The sequence below is a fragment of the Carya illinoinensis genome, chromosome 11 (genome assembly GCF_018687715.1).
Source record: "Carya illinoinensis cultivar Pawnee chromosome 11, C.illinoinensisPawnee_v1, whole genome shotgun sequence".
Lineage (NCBI taxonomy): Eukaryota > Viridiplantae > Streptophyta > Magnoliopsida > Fagales > Juglandaceae > Carya > Carya illinoinensis.
In genome coordinates this window covers 4431683-4453317 of record NC_056762.1, presented here as the reverse complement: position 1 = coordinate 4453317, position 21635 = coordinate 4431683, and the positions used below count along the sequence as shown (strand labels likewise).

At 36.5% G+C, this 21635-nt stretch overlaps 1 protein-coding gene across 7 annotated transcripts in view; it reads right to left on the bottom strand.

Annotated features, from left to right (window-relative positions):
• The window catches only part of LOC122281558 (serine/threonine-protein kinase ATM), a 95425-nt gene that overhangs the window by 68782 nt on the left and 5008 nt on the right, over positions 1 to 21635 (bottom strand). For 3 of the 7 annotated variants that reach the window (XM_043093150.1, XM_043093146.1, XM_043093145.1), the window contains exons 4-24: positions 20672 to 20833; positions 20370 to 20562; positions 20063 to 20219; positions 18839 to 18978; positions 18652 to 18739; positions 18124 to 18227; positions 16963 to 17061; positions 16096 to 16152; positions 15649 to 15733; positions 15279 to 15353; positions 14913 to 14954; positions 14643 to 14713; positions 11675 to 11723; positions 10757 to 10828; positions 4630 to 4788; positions 4448 to 4537; positions 4151 to 4338; positions 1910 to 2516; positions 1736 to 1807; positions 1444 to 1608; positions 949 to 1074 (exon numbers count right to left, since the gene is read on the bottom strand). In XM_043093150.1, the coding sequence (XP_042949084.1) occupies positions 949 to 1074; positions 1444 to 1608; positions 1736 to 1807; positions 1910 to 2516; positions 4151 to 4338; positions 4448 to 4537; positions 4630 to 4788; positions 10757 to 10828; positions 11675 to 11723; positions 14643 to 14713; positions 14913 to 14954; positions 15279 to 15353; positions 15649 to 15733; positions 16096 to 16152; positions 16963 to 17061; positions 18124 to 18227; positions 18652 to 18739; positions 18839 to 18978; positions 20063 to 20219; positions 20370 to 20562; positions 20672 to 20833 (2801 nt within the window). Of the gene's footprint in view, positions 1 to 948; positions 1075 to 1443; positions 1609 to 1735; positions 1808 to 1909; positions 2517 to 4150; positions 4339 to 4447; positions 4538 to 4629; positions 4789 to 10756; positions 10829 to 11674; positions 11724 to 14642; positions 14714 to 14912; positions 14955 to 15278; positions 15354 to 15648; positions 15734 to 16095; positions 16153 to 16962; positions 17062 to 18123; positions 18228 to 18651; positions 18740 to 18838; positions 18979 to 20062; positions 20220 to 20369; positions 20563 to 20671; positions 20834 to 21635 lie in introns of those variants that run through there. The other 4 variants (XM_043093147.1, XM_043093148.1, XM_043093149.1 and 1 more) reach the window with 4 other exon arrangements.

Sequence of the window (21635 nt, the reverse complement as noted above, 5' to 3'; positions counted from 1 at the left end):
AAAGAATGGAGAAGAAAACAACAGAAATAAGTACATGCAGTCAGTTATGATGACCAAAAAAAAGAATCATAATGGTCTCACTAATCCTAAACATCAAAATTACAACCAAAATATAATGATAAGATAAAACTATTAAAAAACTCCAAAGCAAAAGGTCAGCAAGGTGTCAAAGGTTCACAAATCCAAACTATTAAAGCAACTAGTACCATAAATGTTATATAATGTCATTTATTTGATACTCATTAATTACAAGTTTAAGCAAACTCCATAATTAAAGTGAACACCTCACAACAGGGCACCTGGCCAGCAAACTAGAGAGACAGATAGTGGACATGTAAATACCCCTGACTATGTCTTTGCAACTTAAGATGGATTCAAAAATACATAATCCTACTCATGAAGCATTGGTGGACCTAAAATCCTTAGTATGGATGGTACAACCGGTTTCAGCCGAGCTGATGCAATTAAAATTTTAAATATTTCGAGGAGAAAATGGAAAGTACCAGGAGCAGTTATATGGGAGTTCCAGTTTCGGATTAAAATTGTCTGTTATAGCATGCTGGACTGCAGTTAGGTTGGGCCACCAAAATGAGCTTATTTCCTATGGTTTTATTTCCTCATAATGCACTGGGCTTAGATATTAATGAAAAGGTCCGAAAGAAATTTGATTTTAACATTAGGTTGTTGGTATCTTCGAGACCGAGTTTTTTAGAGTTTAGTCATCTATTTGTGTCTATGCACACATACATACACACGTGTACGTATATATGTTGTGACACAGATGTTGTGGGACATTTTATTTCAACCAAATGTTTCTTGTTTATTTTCTTTGCTTTTCATCTCTTTAGGGCTTTACTTTTTATCCCCATAGCTAGCTCGAGTCTTATTTTTTGAAATCATAAAATATGTGTGTACATGTGTGTGTGTGCATCAAGACAATATAATCACCTGACCAATCTGAGGATGAAGTAAAACAAAGTCGCAGATGCAATCAATCAGCCTAACACGACCAAACCAGTCAAGAAGATCTAAGACAGAGACTTTGTTCACCAGATCTCCGAGATGTGCCAATCTCTACAAAACAGATCAATCTATTACTCAGTTTAAGTATAAGATGAACCCTACATTACAGGAACTAAATAAAGACAACCCAAGAACAATTCATCATGAGAAGTTTAAAATAATCATAATAAATCAAACAGAAAAAATTGAAGGGTTTCATCTGATACATCATCTTCGCTCTCACCATGTCATTAATTATCCACTCAACTCGACAAAGCCTCAATGCCATCTCATTGGGTTCAACTAATACTTTTTTTCTTTTTGGATCAGTAAATAATAATTGTATTGATGATAGAATAAATGAATATTTAATACTAAACAATTAAAGTTTCAAAATCAATAATCACGGACTACGAATTTAATGAGAAAGATCAGATAAACCTGTTCAGAATCCACCTCCTCCAGAGATAGACGAGCATATTTATCTTTTCTGACAGTGTCCAAGGATAATAAAGAAGATAGCAACCCATGAATTGAAGCAAGTATATTAACACAGTCGACCTTAAGACTAACTTGCATCTTAATCATGTCATTAATAAAATTCACCTGCAACATAAGGCAAGTGTAGAACTGTGAAAAAATAATAAATATATCTCAAGCTAAAAAGCAACACATCCTTCTTTATATCTCTAACAGAATCTAGATGGCATTTTGTGTCCAGCTATTTAATTACCAAATCAGTAACCTTTGCAGAAGAAGGCCAGTAGGGGTGTTGACATAGATTGTATAGAATTTTTTCGCACACCTGAATTAAAATACAAATAAATACATAAGACATAAAAAATAAAATATATATTCAATACACCTATTCAGAAAATTATACACAGATTATAAGTTTGGACTACACCTTCCGATCAGATTCTTTGCCCATGAGTTCAAATAGGACATCCCATGTAACAACTTGTAAAACTGGGAAAAAACTTGAAATGAGTGATATCATGCCCAACTTCCACTTCTCTGAAGAAAAGGACATGCTGGTGGCAATTTTCCCACCAACAGTTAAAATATCCACATCACTGGAATTCTCATTCACATCCAACTCCATGTCCATAATCCTACTTTTGTTGCTATCAGATGGGAGAAAATCCAAATTATCAGATGCAGATAATTCTTGCAAGCTAACATCAGATTGGAATTTTCTTACACATATAGAATGCTCTTCATAAACTTTCACCAGAGCTTTTAACAGCCTTTCCATGGATTGGACTAATGAATCATAAAGGAAAACTTCCAGATTTTTTTGTTCCCTCATTTTCGAGAAAATTGGACAGCAAATGAAACATTGTAATGATGCAGCAAGAGAGTTTGTTCCACCAAAAATGGAGTCAGACCCTAAGGAACCGAGAGATTGAAAATCATTGTGATTTTCTTGAATGAAGATAAGAGCACAATCCAGTAGCTCTAACAAGTACTTGCCCATTTTGGACATAAATTGTGAAACTTCTTTGCTTTTCCTGACAAAGAAAACATAGCCCATAAGCACACTTAACAGCGAAGAAGAACTGTAAGGGACCTACATCAGATGTCAACAGTTACAAAATACATCAGTCATTTTCCATAATATGAATGGCCTCATTAATATGGAAGTGCTTGGGGGGGTTGGTGTTTTAATGAGGTGAGGGGCGTATGGTGTGGGTTTATGGAAATTCATCTGGAAGGGTTGGGAGAGTTTTGCCAGTCAATTATGTTTTGCGGTTGGAGAGGATTCTAGGATCATATTTTGGCATGACATTTGGTGTGGTCAATCGTGATCGTGCTCTCAATAGGGTGTTCCCTGCCCTCTATTTCCTTGCTTCTGATCAAGATGCCTCAGTGTCGAATCTTTTGGACCGCTCTAATGGTTCTCATCAGTGGGATGTTCATTTTACTAGAGCTGTTCATGATTGGGAAATTTAAGATGTACCTACATTTTTCAGTCTCTTACATTTTATGAGGTTTGGTAGCAAGGAAGGGGATAGGATGCTTTGTAGGTCCAATGGGAGCAACATGTTTACAATTCAATCTAATTACAAGGTTTTGGCATCACATAGTCATATTTCTTTCCCTTGGAAGTGTATTTGGAGGTGTAGAGTGTCGTCCAAAGTAGCTTTCTTCATTTGGACTGCCTCTCTTGGGAAAATCTTGACTATGGACAATTTGAGGAAGCGTGATCTCATTGTCATGAACTGGTGTTACATGTGTAAGAATGGGAAATCTGTGGATCATTTACTTTTGCAATGTGAGTTAGCAAGGGCATTATTGGATGAGATTTTTAGTAGATCTGGCATTGCTTGGGTGATGCCTTCGAGGGTGGCAGATCTCTTAGCTAGCTGGAATGGTCTTCAAGGTTGTTCTCAGGTGGCTATGGTTTGGAGGATGATTCCTTTGTGCCTTATGTGGTGTATCTAGATGAAAAAGAATGGTCAATGCTTTGAAGATAGGAAGCGCACTTTGGATGAACTTCCAACATCTTTGTGTACTCCTTATTGCTTTGGTTTTCTACCATTGTGCTCAATGGAAGTAGCATTCACTGTTTTCTTATTTGATATTCATTTTCAGGCTACTAGAACGTATTGAGGTTTTTTCTTTTGTATACTCCACATGTACGTGGGCAACACCTATTTCATTTGTATTAATAAAAAAATTATATGAATGGCCTTCAACTGCACAGCTGTACAACATGGCATGGCATAAACTTAAAAAAGCATAAGAAATTCTTACATCAGTCTTTCCAAATATAATGTAGGTTGCACATGGAAAATAATAACAGTTTAAATCCAACACATTGACAACAGTTCATGTGAGCACATTCCAAAGCTGATTGAAACCATAGAAGAAGCACAGATGCAAAACAAAAGACAACCATGAAGGACTGCTGAGATTTTCACATACTAAAAATAGAAATAGTAGTTTGCAGGTATGTCTGATCTAGCACCACCATGCAGAGCCTTTTATTGTACTTAATTAACAATATCAGTTAAAATAGTACATAGATAGCCTTAGGAAGAGAAAATAAAACATAAATTTTACCTCACCAACGAAACCGGGAAGAAAATAACTAACTTACTGGCACAATAAGACCCAAAAGAGTTGATAAGATGAAACAAACCTTGTCAGATATGATCCATAAATCAAGTTTGAGAATAGTGAACATCTAAGTAAAATATCTGACATCGTCCTATCTTCAATTTCCTTGTCTACAAAAGATTCAAGAATATAAGTCTCCATTTCCTGCAGCAGCTGATCCCTCAACTGTCGTGGAAGACGTACACTCTGAATGCTTTGAGATGGGTAAACCTGAAAATGATAAAAAATTTCAAAAACTTACCTCATAATATCCAAATAGATTACGTACCGCAAAGAAATCAAAATAAACAAAATGATTCTCTACATAATATTTCAGCACCTCAACACCAGAGTCGTCATCAATTCTCGCGAGAACTTCAATAGAGCACTCAAACAGTTCATGCTGACTACGATGCTCAATGTCTTCTGTCTACACACCATCAAATTGTAGTTTCCGAGTAAAATCAAAATGTGTATAGGAAATCCAAAGTTGGATGGTAATCAGAACAGATTAACACATGCCTTCACCAGATCTACTACCATGGCTTCAGCGTCATCCACAAAAGAGTAAGATGGTAAAAGCCCTTTGTAGCATTGTGTAAAAGGAGAAGAACCAGCACAAAGAGCATAGACTGCTGCTGGCAAGAATAATACTATCCGCTCATTTAATACAGAAGACTCCTACACAAAAAGTGTCCAGTTACGCAGATAATACCATTGTATCCCAAAACAGATCAAACCTAAGATTGGTACTAAAGTAATTGATGAACATGTCAAGTGTGCAAGCTTAAAAGGTGAAGAAAGAAATAAAATAAAGGAAATATAAACTTGATGAACTAATAGTGTTGGAAAGTTTCCAAATTTATCCAGTCAACTCTCCCTGGATTATAGGAGAAATTTCTGTAATTATGTAAATATTCTTAGGAGATATTCTAGGATATATCCTTAGGAGATATTCTAGGAAATTTTTTAGCAATTGCCATTATTTCTTTTTGTCATTCTTTCCTTTATTATTCTTTCCTTTTAGCTTATCCTTGTAGTCTATAAGACATACGGATTGTACCTTATTTTAAAATAATAAGAAATACTATTCCAATTCTTCTCCACTTCTAGATGGTATAAGAGCCTGATTTTCTTTTACTTTGGGCAATCATATCCTCTAAACCTAGGCCTTATTGCCTTAACCATGTTCAGCCTCCATTATGTCTGAAATTTCCGAAACTTCCACCATGGCCAGACCTGAACCTGTGGTCGATCAACACCAAAACTGAAACCACATTCAGTCCAAATCACAAATATCCGTCTCAATGAAGCCAACTTCTTGAGATGGTCTCAGTCAGTTCGAATGTATATCTACAGGAAAGGTAAGATTGGGTACCTTACTGGTGAAACCAAGGCCCCTGACAAAGCAGACCCGTCATATGCTATATGGGATGCTGAAAATTCCTTGATTATGGCTTGGCTTGTGAATGCAATGGATGAAGATATTAGCACTAATTACATGTGCTATCCTACTGCAAAAGAACTCTGGGATAATGTTAGTCAGATGTATTCTGACCTTGGCAATTATTCTCAGATTTATGAATTGCAACAAAAAATTGGCAAGACCCAACAAGGGGAAGACAGTGTGATTGAGTATTTTAATGTCCTTAAGGGACTGTGGCAGGACTTGGATCTATTCAATAATTATGAATGGAAGAGCCCTGATGATTGCAACTACAACAAGAAGATGGTGGAAAATGCAATAATTTTTAAGATGGTGAAAGCCCAGACAAGTTTGATGAAGTTAGGGGGAGGATTCTTGGTAGACAACCTCTGCCTTCAATTGGAGAGGTATTTTCTGAAGTGAGACGTGAAGATTGTCGTCGGAATGTTATGCTAAAGAAAAAAGGGGCTGATGGAACAGTGGAGAACTCAGCTTTGGTTGCTGCTAATCGTACTGTTTTGGCTGCTGCTAATGCCTCTGTACAACGGTCATATCCCAATCAAAAATCTCAAGTATGGCGTGACTATTGTAATTAGCCACGCCATCCCCGAGAAACCTGCTGAAAACTACATGGAAAACCAGCAAATTGGAAGAGCAGCAAACCTAGACCTGGAAACAACCAAGTGATTCCTAGAGCAAATGAAGCCCAGACCAATGTTCTAAGTTCAAAGCATATGGATCAACTTCTTCAACTGCTGAAATCCAATCCAATATCTGGTACTTCTATTGGTTCCTCGGCCCAACTAGGTAATATGCCGAGTGCCTATTCTAGTTCTTTAGCCTTTGCACCATGGATTATTGGTTCAGGTGTATCCGACCATATGACCAGTATATCTCAATTGTTTCAATCTTATTAGCATTGTCCGGGTAATAAAAAGGTTAGGATTGCAGATGAGAGTTTTTCATCCATTGCAGAAACAGGTTCAATTAGAATTTTCGGGAAAATAGAACTAAAATATGTCCTTCATGTTCCTAAACTTACTTGCAATCTTCTGTCTGTTAGTAGATTATCTCGTGATTCTAATTGTCATATCATATTCTTTGATTCTCATCGTGAATTTCAGGACCAGAGCTCGGTGGCGATGATTGGCAGTGCTAGGATGATCGATGGCCTTTATTATTTTGATGATACCCTATTCAGTAATAAACAAGCACAGGGCTTGAGTGGTAGTACGATTTCAATCACTATGCATGATCAAATAATGCTTTGGCATCTTAGATTAGGGCATCCTAGTTTTTCTTATTTAAAATATTTGTTGCCTAGTCTGTTGAAAAATGTGGATTGTACTTCTCTTCATTGTGACATTTGTCACTTATCAAAAAGTCATCGAGTTCCTTATAATTCAAAAGGCTGACGTGCATCAAACCTTTTTGTTTGATTTGTAGTGATGTTTGGAGTCCCTCTAAGGTTACTACCTTATCCAGAAAAAAATGGTTTGTGACTTTTATAGATGATCATACTCGGATTTGTTGGGTATATTTGATAAATGGAAAATCTGAAGTTGAAATATTATTCAAGAATTTTTATAGTATGATCAAAAATCAATTTCATACAAAAATAAGCACACTAGAGGAGCGGACACTAGAGGAGCTTAGAGCTTTATTTTTCCATCCCTTATTTCTTTAGGCTATAGCTGTGGATTTTAATGGCCTAAATCTTCATGAGTTTCTTATTTCTACTAGTATGATTTAGATAGGTTTTATCTCTTGTATATCATCTTGTGTACTTGGGCTATGCCTATTCTTATTAATACTATTGTTTACTTATTAAAAAAAAGGTACAGAATATTTCAACCAAGTTTTGGGAAATTTTTTGAAAGAAAGAGGGATTCAACATCAATCCACATGTTGTGACACCCCACAACAAACTGGCATCACTGAAAGAAAAAATCGTCATTTACTTGAGGTTGCACGGGTTATGTTTTCTATGCATATTCCAAAATATTTGTGGGGGGATGCTATTCTAACTGCTTGTTACCTTATTAACAGAATGCCTACCTGTGTGCTGCAGTATATCACTCCTTTGGCATGCCTATAAAATCCTTTCTTGATAATAGGATAATTTCTTATCTGCCTCTAAAAGTATTTGGATGCACTGTTTTTGTTCACATTCCAGCTCATCTTAGATCTAAACTTGATCCTAGGGCTGAAAAATGTGTGTTTCTTGGATATGCTCCCAATAAGAGAGGGTGCAAATGTTTGAATCCAAAAACAAAACAAAAAAAATATTCACATCAGTATGGATGTCATTTTTGTTGAGAATCAGTCTTACTTTAACCAAACTTAATTTCAGGGGGAGAAAGAGAGTAGCGAAGATCAGTTTTGGCAAACTTATATACCAATGCCTAATGTTTTCCTTGACATTGACATCCCTCTACAAAACATTCAAGGAATTGAAATTTTAATAGTGAAAAAAATGGAAATCCCAATCTGCCTGTACAAAGCATAAGGGAATCACATAAAGGGGGAGAATTGCTACAGAATAATCCCTCTTCTGAGCTTTGTGTTTATACTTGAGGCAGGTATTGTTCTAATACTAAGGATCATCCCACAATTCTAGAGTAGAATTAATCATAACCTCCGAAAGCTGGCCATTTGGAAATCCCAGTTAATCCTTCTAATACACTTCCAGTTGATCAATCTACTGACCTTGATGTTCCTATAGCCATTAGGAAAGGAGTTAGAACCTGTACCACACACCCCATTGCCAAATGTTTATCATATCACAGACTCTCATAATCATAAGGCCTTTACATCCAATATTTCACACCTATTTGTTCCAAGGACCATTCAGGAAGCTATGGATCATCCAGATTGGAATTTAGCAGTTCTTGAAGAGATGAATGCACTACGGAACAATGGTACTTGGAAAATTGTTGATTTACCACAGGAAAATAAAACTGTAGGTTGCAAATGGGTGTTTACAGTTAAATGCAAAGCTGATGGCAGTATAGAGAGATATAAGGCGAGACTCGTTGCAAAAGGGTTTACAAAAGCATACGGAATTCACTATCAAGAAACTTTTGAAACAGTGGCCAATATAATCTCAATCTGAGTGTTACTCTCCTTAGCTGTACATTCTAACTGGCCCTTACAACAGTTGGATGTAAAGAATGCTTTTTCAAATGGAGATCTAGAGGATGAAGTGTTTATGGAATTACCACCAGGTTTTGAAGGTGATCTTGGCAGAGATAAGGTGCCTAAATTGAAAAAATCATTGTATGGCAAGCAATCTCCGAGACCTTGGTTTGAATGCTTTGGGAAGGCTGTAAAGGGTCATGGTTACTGCCAAGGTCAAGCTTATCACAGCATGTTCTATAAGCACTCAAGTGAAGGGAAGGTTGACATTCTAATTGTCTATGTTGACGATATTATTTCGACAGGTAATGATAGCAAGGAACTTGAGAAATTAAAACAGATGCTTGCTAATGAATTTGAGATTCAAGACTAGGGTGACTTTTAAGTATTTTCTAGGTATGGAATTTGCAAGGTCATGAAAGGGTATTTTTGTTTCACAAAGAAAATATGTACATGACTTGCTTGGAGAAACAGGTTTACTAGGGTGTAAAGCAGCTAAGACACCTATAGAGCCTAATCTCAACCTGCCAAGCCTGAAGAAGTAACCAAGAGAGACCAGTAGCAAAGATTGCTTGCAACAAGAACATGTTCATAATCCCTGACCATTGAGAGGATAGATGAAGTTTATGCTTCATTATCTTTGGTTAAAACCAATAAATCACAAACCTATAATTTTTTTGTTGGAAAAGAAAAACCATCGATTTAATTTTTAGGTGTCATAATGGGCATACTTCTTATCATGCCCACACTGAGACTGGCAGTGGTGTTCAAGGTAAGGGCAGGCAGGCAACGTATGTCCACCTACTTATCAACTTTACAAACAACAACAGACCCCCCTAATTTCAGGAACAAGAAAACTGAACAAACAGCTGAATGACACCTTCATTCATCACCAGACCAAGCCAAACTGTAGTGAATCATCTCTAGTACAAAGAAAGTTTCCGAGACATAAACAAACAGGACTGGTGACTACAATTGAGGAAAGTAATTTTACTACCTAGCAGTAAAGTAATTTTACTACCAGTTTTGCCAGGGAGAAGCCATATTTTTAACACACCGGCCAGCATGTAGGTGACATGGAGTTGTCCAACTAAAACAAAACAATTAATCTTGAGCACTTGAAAAAGATCACATTCTGCCAACTCTGAAGCTGACCCAAGCACCTCCTGGCTCTGAAAAATTATCCCAAGAACAGATCCTGATTTTTTGTGTTGTCTTTGTGTGGATTTTCCATTTAGCTTCCTTCAAAGGTGTTAGGAAAGAAGGAAGAAAGGAGGAGAAAGAAAGCTGCCCAAGAAAAGAAAGAAAAATAGAAGTTTTTGATTTGGGAACCGACAACCTGAAAGAATGACCACACTCTTACCTTTGAGACTCTTGTTGCCTCTGACCACCACCACTTCTTTCTCTCCTCCCTCCTCCACTTCTTTACCAGATTTTCCTTGCAACTCCCTGAAAACTCTCCATTTTGGATGCCCCAATTTGAGCCTCTATTCTCCCTATTCCCCTTCATCTTCATCATTCACTCATTCTCACCACAGATGTATTTGACAACACTCTGTGTGTGTGCACGTGTAAGTGAATCTAAGAGTTGGGTTTTGTAGATTGAGATGTTTTAGATGTAAAAGTTTGTAAATTTTTTAGCTTTGGAGGGTTTCTTATCCTTAGCTTCTGTTCAAATGCATAGGCTATAATGGGTCACGAGAAGGGTTGAAACACTGGGTGCCGGTGAGAAGGAGGTCACGGGAAGTGTTAAAACGTTGGGTGCCGAAGGCGAGCAACAGAGAGCTCACGGGAAGGGGGAAGGAAGGGAAGGAGAGTTGCCTTTCAGAGCTTTTCATTTATTAAGTGGGGGATTTTGGTCTTTTTACTGTGCTAGGGTGGCAGGTGTGAATGGTGTATTAAAATGAGGCTGAAGAATAGATTTTTCCTTTTACGACAATTGATGAAAGTAATTGTACTACCATTTTCATTTTCAAGTACTTATAAAAAATTGCTGTAGAAAATTAGAAAAAATAAAAAGCAGAAGAGAACAAATAAAAAACATGATAAGTTTGCAGATTCATAGAAATATAGATGCCAACTGACCTTCCAATTAATATGACCCAAAACAGCTCTCAAAAGACTTTTCCTGAGGTGTGAAATGTCACGAATGTCACCCTGCTCGATGATAAGATAGTGTATGAACACATAAACATTTGTACAGATACATAATCAAAACTCACGGTATTGAACACCCCCCCCCCCCCCCCGGGGGGGGCCCCCAAAAATTGAGTATTACGGTGCATTGTGTACTCAAATTCTTGAAGGACCAACCATACGAGGAAGTAAAGCAGTCCCCAATGTGTGTATAGCCAAGAAATGTCCTGACTCATTCAAAACATAATCATCCAAAACTGCATGAAATTTAACATTCCACCACTCCAGCCCAAGTTTCACAAAGCCAACAAGTACATCGTGTTTAGTTCAGCTTAGGCTAGCAAGACCTGTGTATGATACTTTTGAATATAATTTGTCTTCCTCCAACAAAAAGTTGGTGAGTATTAAGAGGGATGGTAGAGTTAAGGATAAGGAGCCTCTATTCCCTATAATTCAGCTGTGTAGAAGAGAAAGAGGTTTTACCTCCCTTCTATTTGGGCATGAACAGGGAGAGAAACAGTGAAACACAACTATGCACTTCACCCTTTTGTTTATTTAATATTGGATGAATGGGTAGGCTCTCGTTCAATATACCTCCCTTTTAACCCACACATTTGCATTATCAATTTTGGATGGATGGGAAAGGGAGACAAAATGAGCAGGATCTCCTTCCAAATACCTCCCTTCCCCCCCCCCCCCCCAACACCACAACATTTTTCCCCTTCTTTCTGGCAGAAACCCCGTCATAAACACAATGGTGGGGATACTACTCTAATTCATAAAACAAAATCATCTGTACCAATAAACACAATTCGAGGAAAAAAAAATACAAGAAAATCCCAAAAGATAAAAGCTTATGACACTTACTTGGGAACCTTTCCTTGAGAAGTAACAAGAAATGAAATACAAAAGAGACCTGAATAAAATTCCACACAATCAGATAAAATCCATGCAATAATAGGAAGTGCCAACATTTGACTTGAAACTCCATAGTAAAACATATAAAAGCAATTAAAAAGAGGAAAAAAAACCAAAAAAGAAAGGCCAAGAGTATCGTGTATCAAATTGGACATTTTCAACTCTGGCCTTCCTCTAAACAAGAAATGAAATACAAAAGAGACCTGAATAAAATTCCACACAATTAGATAAATCCATGCAATAATAGGAAGTGCCAACATTTGACTTGAAATTCCATAGTAAAACATATAAAAGCAATTAAAAAGAGGAAAAAAACAAAAAAAAAGGCCAAGAGTATCGTGTATCAAATTGGACATTTTCAACTCTGGCCTTCCTCTAAACAAGATCCATACGGTTTTTTTTTTTTTTTTTTTTTTTTTTTTTTTTTTGATAGGTTAAAATGATCCACGTGTTTAAAACATCCTTGCAAACCCCTAGGGTTGGCTTAAGTGGTAAAGGTCTTAGTCTTGGTGGTATGCTCCCTCCAAGGTCTAAGGTTCAAATCCTCTTGGGTGCAAACAATCTCTAAGGGTCTTCGGACTCAGTGATTTCCCCCTTAAATTATCCGAGGTGCACTTGTGGAAAACTCCTTGCCAAGGGTCTATGCACCCCCGGGATTAGTCAGGAAAGTTCTCAAACACCCGGTGCCATTCAAAAAAATAAAAAGACATCCTTGCATTCTAGATGAAAAAAGGTGACTTCAGTTTGTTGCTCAAGGGGAGTCTAGTCAAGTCTGCAGATTGACTGCTATCTAAGGCTACCTTGGTTAGGCAAGTTTGGCAAAGCAAGGTTAGAGTTTGGTCTTCAACGATGTCAACAGAGTTTTTTTGGAATTTGTTTATGGCGTGGAACTTTACCAAGGTAAGGCCCAATTGGATCCAACCTTGGGGAGTAAACTTTGTATACACAACCCCACCCACCAGAACCATATATCAGATAATCCAAAAGAACTCCTAGTAAGGGCCCATGTCTGGTCTACAGCTCGCCTCAAGCCAGCCCCTTCACCACTAGGCACTACTAAACTTAAATCATTCCTCCAGCAAGAGTTTCATATCAAAGAAAATACACCATTTCGTAAAAATCCCAGGTAGATCTTTAGTGGTATTAGTTTATCTCTCAATACAAATATGAAGTAGATCTCCCTATGGAAATTGGACTTACAAGTGCAACCTAGTTGATCCATCGAATCCAATAAAAGTTGATTGCAAATAAAGGCATTTTGTTTAGCCATCCAGAGAGGTGTAGGGGATTAATTGATAAGTCAAATTACTTAATCATATTCTGTCTAGACATCTCATTTGTAGCCAAGATTGGAAGGCAGTTCATGGAATATCCAAGGTACCTCATTGGGAGACAGTTATCCCAGTTCTAAGATTCTTGACAAAGGATCCTGGAAAATCATTATTATGCAGAGTTCATGGGCGCCAACGATTGGTTTATTGAAGCAAACTGGGATTGTACCATATAGAAGGTCTACAATAAGGTATTTTCCATTACCTGGAGGGAAACTTTGTTACTCGGGAAAAATAAGAAGAAAAGTGTTATGGCTCTAAGATACTTGGCACACAGAATACAGAGCAAAGGCTCATATTACATTTTAGTCAACATGGTTGAGGAATCTACTGCAACAAATTGGATTTCCAGTCACTTTCCCTGTGTAATTATTCTGAGATAATCAGAGTGCTCTTCATATTGCTTTAAATCCAATTATTTCATGAAAGAACCAAACATATTGAGGTCACTTCTCGCTTTTTTCAAGAACAGATCCTCTCTAAGGGTATCATAGATCCTTTTCAACGCTCAAGAATCCAAGAATATTTCCAGTCTTACTAAAAGGTATCCGTACTGTATCTTTCATACAGGGACTATTGCTAGCATGAGGGGGACCATCAAGATGCATATGATGTATTATGTACTACTATAATTCATTAAGGGTATTTATGTCTTTTCAATACATATATGCATAAATGAAGAAACGTGAAAGGTAGAGAGATTTTTTAATGCCCTTTTATCTCCTTCCTTTCTTTTCTCTACCTAAAACTTTAAATCATAGTTCTTCAAATCTAACATAAAAACTGAAAAAAAAAATGAAGAGGACAATAATATAGGAATGCAGGGATCCGTTACTCAAACCGAATCACACCAACATTATGGAAGTTCCTGGATCGTGTGAAATAAGAGTAGTACCAAAGGCAACCTATGATTTAATAATCAAAAATGGAAAATTGGCAATGGAGATTCCACGCAGTCAGAAATTCATACAGACACAAAGGGGTTCGACAGGAAAGGTTGACAATGTGGTGTCATTTAATTGGTTAAGAAGTCATGAGTAGCTCAAATGTTGACTTTTATATTTCTAGGTCTTGACCCAAGAGAGTTATTAAGACATGCTTTGAAACTTGGGTTTCAGCAATGATGGTTGTTAAATGCAAACTTGGAAAATTAACGATCTAGGAGTAAATCTCAAACTATTTTTGTCATCTGACTTTCCATGTAACAGAAATGTTCCCTCCTTAGTTCTGCTATTTAAAATAACAACTAAGAAGCAAGGAAATGAAATCACCAACGAAATGGGTGTGCTCTATTGTGGAAGATGACCCCTTCTTGCATATTGTGGAGTGTTTAAAGAAAAAGAAAAAAATGAGTGCAGGTTTAAAGATTGTGAAATGTCCGTGCCAGAACTCAAATCATTTTCTGAATACCCTCTTTCAATCGGCAGTGAACCACAACAATGTAGCTTAATTTGTTTCGTCATGCCAATATTTTCTAGCACCTTTTCCTTTTCCTAGGTACATCAATCTCTTATATACTTTTTGAGCATTGTAAAACACTTATCTTGGGCAAGAAAAAATATGTAGTCTGAATAAAATGCACTTACACAGATGGCATTTGTTTGAATAACCTAAGATCCCATACATCTTGAGGTACAACATATGTATTTATTAGATCCTGAAAGAAGAATATTTGACATAAAAACACTTTTAGAAAAATAATAGGCATGCTGGTGTAAAATGGATTGTTATAAAAGGCATCTCCTAATTGCTTAGGGAAAAAAAGAGCAATATGCAGAAGTGCAAGAACACAATCTAATAGGATATATTTCTCCCGTGATTGAAAAAATCAAAGAGGACACATTTCTCACACTCACATATGAGATTATGTTACCAAGAAGCACCAAAGTAACATCAGCCTGCATGGAAATATCAAAATGAATTAGCCTTCCCCCCATTTCTCCCTCTCACGGGAGTTCAATAGAAACTTGTAGGTTATATTAGCAAAATTTCCCCACAATTAGAGGTCATAAGCTGGGTTTATGTATCATCCTGACTATAATTCAGAAAGTCATGCAAAAAAAACAGTCAAGCATAACTATTATGGGAAGTTTTTTTTTTTTTTTTTTATAAGTGTTATGGAAAGTAAAACAAGAAAAATCAGTTAAAGAAATTTACAAGAACTAGAACCCTCAATAACTCATATCAATGATACCAAAGATGATTATACAAATGAAACTTACAACTGCGGTTACATTACTGAAAATTGGCAACCCATGCATTAGACAGCTCCATATTACTTGCCAACTAGAGTCAAACTGCAAAAAAAAATTCTGTATAGTGTCATATGTTAATCAGGGCAATAAAGCAGACAGACCCCAGTAAACCGGACGTGCGCAGAAGAATCCCATAGAAAACTTACAGAGTTTTACAATGCTATACAAATATAAAAGATAGGCCTGGCCCAAAGGAATTATCAATCAAATATAGTCAAGTGCTCCAAATATTAGACAGATTTTGGAGTTCAGGGGGTTATGCCTTTAAAGTTAATGATGGGACTTCAGAATCTGTCTGTTAAAAATACATTCAATAAAAAGGCTGGAAAATATATACCTCATTCAAAGTAGAAGATGACCTTGATAAAGTCTCCCCCTTCAAATCTGGAACCAGCAATAGAGAAGAGAGTTCCTGCAAACTCCTTTTGATGCAAGTAAATATATCTATGAGCTCAGGACCAAGAAGTAAGGGGCAGAGAAGAATCTAACCATGCTATGTGGCAATCATAGGAGTTGATTGGATCTGGCCTAGATACCAAAGTGGTGGATGATTAACTCATTGCATGGGTTAACTAGAAATTATCGCAAGAAATATTTTGATAAGATGGATTCCTAAAATAACCAATAGCCACTGATGCAGGCATATGGACATCACAATAGGGGTGAACTACTAACACTGCCTAATGTTGAAACTGACAAACAGACAGTACCTCATATTTATCATAGATGTGCTTAAAGACACATTTTAGATAAAAAGTAATGTATGGTGATTCAGAGTTTATACCGCAGAGTCCACAGCAAACCATCATAAGCATGACCCATGTTTGCATCATTCAAAATTCTGCAAAAGATTCTCACTTGTCAGTCCAAAAGAAACCTAACCCTCTTTTTCATGACAACGTGCATGGCTATGCAACGAGGCCTGATCGAAGGGGCAAAAGTGTGGGTTAGGAGATTCAGATAAAAGAAAAGGAGGGCATGCATAAACAAATAAAGATTTGTAACTGTATTACAATGAATCCAATAAGAGAACAAGAAAATCTTAAAACCGATTTATTGTCAAGTATCCATTGTCTAAACAAGTATGCATAGATGCACAATTTCATGCTGACTTAAAAAGTCATATCAGAATTATGCATGGGTACGTGCAACTTAATAAGTTGATTGATAAAATGATACAATAGATATGAAACCTTCCTTCCAAAGGCAACAATTGATGATCTAAGTGTGAATCCAACGAGTTGGGTTTTAATAATTCAAAAAAAGATTATCATATCCCATCAAATTAGATTAGATTTTCATCTATTAATGATCATGAAGTTCATGGATTTGTGTGTGACTCCATAAATGTCCAAGTACATGTAGAAAGAAAACTGAAAATTCCAAATACGATATTAAGATTTGAGCAATGATTAAAAGCATTACATGTGTGGTTCCAGAGTATCATAGGTAAAAATAATCTACAAGAAGAAGAAAATGGAAGTGGTGACAGTTAGAAATGAGGAAAGCTTTTGAAAACCCTATGTGAGGTATCTCTTTCAAAGGGAAAATACATTAAACCTTGCAGAGAGAGGAACATAGCAATAGACAATAAATCTAATAAAACTGAAGCAGATCACAATCACCCTATCTATAATATGCAAAAAATTACCTTTCAAAGCTTGAACATAAGCCCTCGAACCAGTAGACAAAAAGATCTTTACAAATGCAGGTGTGGTAGTTGCGAATGAGACAACAGAATGCAGCATTCCTGCAGTGCAGGGCCTTCAAATTAATATAATGCAACAGATTATAATTATATGAAGAGAAATGTCAATGATCATATGCAGCCATGCATAAACAAAATAAATGCATGCACAAATAATTATATAAGAAAGATAAGTCCAAAAGAATTTTGTCAATCACCCACAACCACCTCAATTAAAAGACGCTGGATATGACATAGATCAATACAATCTAATTCTTGAGAATCTGTGTTCTTAATTACTAGTGTTCATGACTTTCTGTTTTAAATTTCTGATTCCTAGAATGTATTTAGGTGTTCTTTTGTATACTTCATTTGTACACGGGCTTCGCCTACTTCATTCGTATTAATAAAACTTTTACTTATCAAAAAAATAAGTAGGGTATTTTACACTTACAAAGGATTTCTCTGTCATGGGTAAAGGTTCGCTTAAAATACATATGATGAAGTGCAAGACAAAAGTTGCTTGACAATCTGACTAAGACATCTTACTTAATTCACAAAGAAAATGAACAGTCAACCCTTTACTTAAGTAGACCGTAATCACCCAATCCTGAACATTATCCTGCTCCTAGACCAATAGAGTATTTTAATATTCCTGTTTAGGAAGTCATACTTTCCTTCCCCAATACAAACACAGGCACAAACAATAAGTCAATAGAAACAAAATGACCCAAACGAAAGATAAGACTCAGAGGATCTCCCTAAAAAGATGTCCATTTTCTAGAAGTGTACACAATTATATAACTTGTCAAAAACCTTCAAATGTTGTCTTTCAAAATTTTTAAAACCCTTAAAGATAATTTAAGAATCTGTCCTTTTGTTTAAGAGATAAAACAATTGCTGAATTGCCCCAAAAAAGTTAAGTTGACAAATATACAAAACTGGCATGAGATGGAGGGAGTAACATATTGGTCAAATTGGAACATGATAAGAACTTTATTCAATATCCATCCGCAAAGAATAGGTCCAATGGCCGAAGGGGTGGGTCCGAAGGGCAATATAAAAATTCATACCTATTTGAAACTTTTTTTTTTTTTTTTTTCGATAAGTCTATTTGAAACTTACCATAGCCATTTCCCTTTAGCAAGAGCTTCTCTTAGATGGACAGAAACATGCTCCCTCTTGATCCGTTTTTGAGACGATGGTGCTTTGCTTGTGTCAACACATGCCTAAGGAGTGAAATCATATTAACCAGCAACCAGGGCTTCTTTTCCACCAGAAGGAAAAAAGGACAAATAAAATAAATCACAACTCTTCTGAAGACTACTGCCTCTCTGGAGTATCTAAATGAAAAATATTAGAAGCCAAGAACAGTATATAAAATTGACATCATTGGGAAAGTTTCAAAAGGTGAATATTGAACCAATGAAATTTATCAAAAATTCTGCGACACCAAGGCGGCCAATTTTTCAAGTACACAAAAAAAAATGCATTGTTAACGAAATTTATAATCCACAAAAGCCCTTGAAGTTACTTTATGTAACCTTCAGGTCACCAAGAAGCACCATGATAAAGAAAAATACAGCAGCGATCACACAGCATCAATAGCTAAACTAAAAGCAGATAAAAAGTACAGTGCATATTAATAACTACCCGATAAAATACAACAGCTGCAAGTTCCACTAAACGACACTGTGAACTACTTAGAGTCCCAAGCTTATCATCTTTAGTTGAATCACTCCTGAAAGCAAAAATTTTATACACAAACATTAATAAGAGCCATAACAACACTGCACCCCTTCCCCCCCCCCCCCCAAAAAAAAAATATATATATACTCACCAAGGCACGCCAGTGCTGGATATATTGCTTTGATCTAGGTCCTTCCAAACTACGTCCAAAAGTTGTTGTACCAAAGAATTCCCATCAGCACCACCTCTAGTTAAATTTAGTTGTAACCTTGCGTAGAGAATAAGTGCATCCTGCAAAGAAAAATATTTGTAGTGTTCATATATATGGCTAGATTACTATTCTTCAATCAAGTTGGATTGGCTTGAATCATGCCTAGAAGATTTGTAAAGCTTTTTTATTGTTGGAGAAGGCTAGGTGTTAACCCAAAAATTGCTACAGTGTAGAATATGGTCCCTATTTGCATCATCTGGTGTGGTTGGAACCAAAGAAATGATACAACCTTCAAGGACCACGGTCGGGCAATGGAGTTAAAGAATTTCTCTATCAACACTCTTTTCCTTTGGACTGCATCGATAACATTAACGGACTTAGCATGCATGAATTTTTAGTTGCGTTTCTCTGTTCTTTTATAGTAATAAAATTTACTTAAAAGGTTCAAAATGCGTACTCCAAGCACACCAGTTGTATACAAGAGATATACCTATCTAGAAAGAGGAAACGATACAAGAACATCATGTAAATTCACATTAAAGTCTATAGTAGTCCAAAGGAGTAAGTACTGAAAAAGGTCTTGAACTCCTCATAGTCCATTCCTGTTCCTCAGAAGTTCTAGCATTTCTTTCCCTCCAAACACGCCATAAGAGTTTCTCCATGGGTCTTGAGCTCCTCCAGGATGTTTCTCCAGTACACTCCTTATGTACTTGGGTTACGCCTTTTGTGCTTATTAATAAAGACTTATTACTTCAGAAAAAAAGATATATATGTCTAGACTTATTCCTTCAGAATCTAAGGTAAGTTTCAATTTCACTTCGTAAATATAAAAGTCTTCATTTCATTCCTGATTATGTCTACTCTAAGCAACATAGTCCCTCACTCTATCAACCAAATAACACTAGCACATTGATTAATGACACGGTTTGTCCGCAATTTTTGTGATGGCATTGACAAATATTTAGATGAAAGGTACATTGTTCAAACTTTAAATTTCTAATGCTAAAATTGGATCTTTTGTATTAAAAAAAAAAACAAATTGGAACCTCCTAAAAATTATAATGACCAAAAAGTATACTTTAGCCACTTGACAAAAAATAAAAGCATACTTTAGCCAGAAAGAATGAGATGAAAAAATCTCTAGAAAATGCATCATAAGGAAACCTTAAGTGTTCGATCATGGGTCGTTAACCAACAACGGAACACAAATTGCTGAACGGCATTATGAATTTCCAATGACTGGCAGCCCAAGTTTGGGCCATCCTTTAACAAGAACATATTTATACATTCAATAAGCTTGCGTGAAATCTTTCCCTCGTCCCTGTACAAGTACCAACAAGGAAACACAGAATGCACACAGCCATTATCAGCAAAAATAAATCCCAATAGATCAAAAAAAAAAAAAAAAAAGGAGAGAGAGAGGGGGGGGGGGGGGGGGGGGGGGGGGGGGGGAATCGAATTCACGCCTTACCTTATGAAAGAGAAAATCCTAACAAACCCCTTAACAATATCTTCCCTAATATTATCAGGGAAATCTCCAGGAGGATTTTCCAGAAGTGAATGGAGAGTAAGGACGCATCGAAACACCTCCTCTTTGGGATTATATTCATTGTCTTTCCCACTAAAGCTTGCTTCCAACTTCTCCATGTAAAGAAGCACCAAGCCTTGACAAAATAGAATAAGCCAAGTTAGCCAAGATTGATCAATGACAGTGTTGTTTAATGGTTAGGACAAGATGAGTGCATCAGGACTAATTTGAAAGAAAAAACTCACTGCAATATATGCGCCTTCTCATGTGAAAACGATAATCTCTAATTGCCAAAAGATGCCGGAGAATTATTGAATACTCCGACTGAAAGCTTGGAGCATTGCTTAAAACATCCCATATGTGATTGAAAAGCAATTTGATAGCAGATAACAAAGTCAACATTTTGCCTGGAATGATGATAAGACAAAACAACGAATTTTCTCTTATCATTTATAGCATGAAAAGATATATCTATTAATGCAACGCCTAAGTAGATAACATGCACGCCAGATGATAAAGTACAGAATCCCCCCCCCCCCCCCAAAAAAAAAAAAAACAAATGTCCTTCTATGAACATTATGAACTTCTGTTGACTTGCAGCAAACAAAAAATTGGTAGCTCTCTACGTGTAACGACCCAATCCAATATTATTAGGTATGAAACATGGATAATTTATTAGGCCTAAAATAAGTTAATGGGCTGTATTGGATAAACCCATGAATTATTATTTGGTGAGATTGGTCGGGAATTTTTATTAGGCTCATAGACCCAAGAGTTTATTTTAAGCTCCGTTAAGGTTGAGTGGAAATTTTAGTGAAAATTAACGGACTGATATTTTAGAAATTCAATTGAAATTACTGAATTTTTGGCCCATAAAATGAACCCAAACCAGTTAGGCCCAATGTCGGTTCTCTACAACTCTAAGCCATACACATCTCCACTTTCCACTAGGATTCATGCCCAATGGAATTCTCTCCCAATAGGATTACAACTCTACAAATCATCTTCACATTAAAACTCTTAAACTAACTCCTTATATATACTCAGCCACATGCACTTTATTTGCATCTCATCCTTCTTCAAGCCCTAGTATAGTTTTTTGTTTACCCTCAACACGCCGCAACCTCCAAGGGATCTAGGCCCACAGCAATAGTCTCTCTCATGCACATATTGATCATCTTCAACCTCTAGACTAGAGTTGCCACTGCA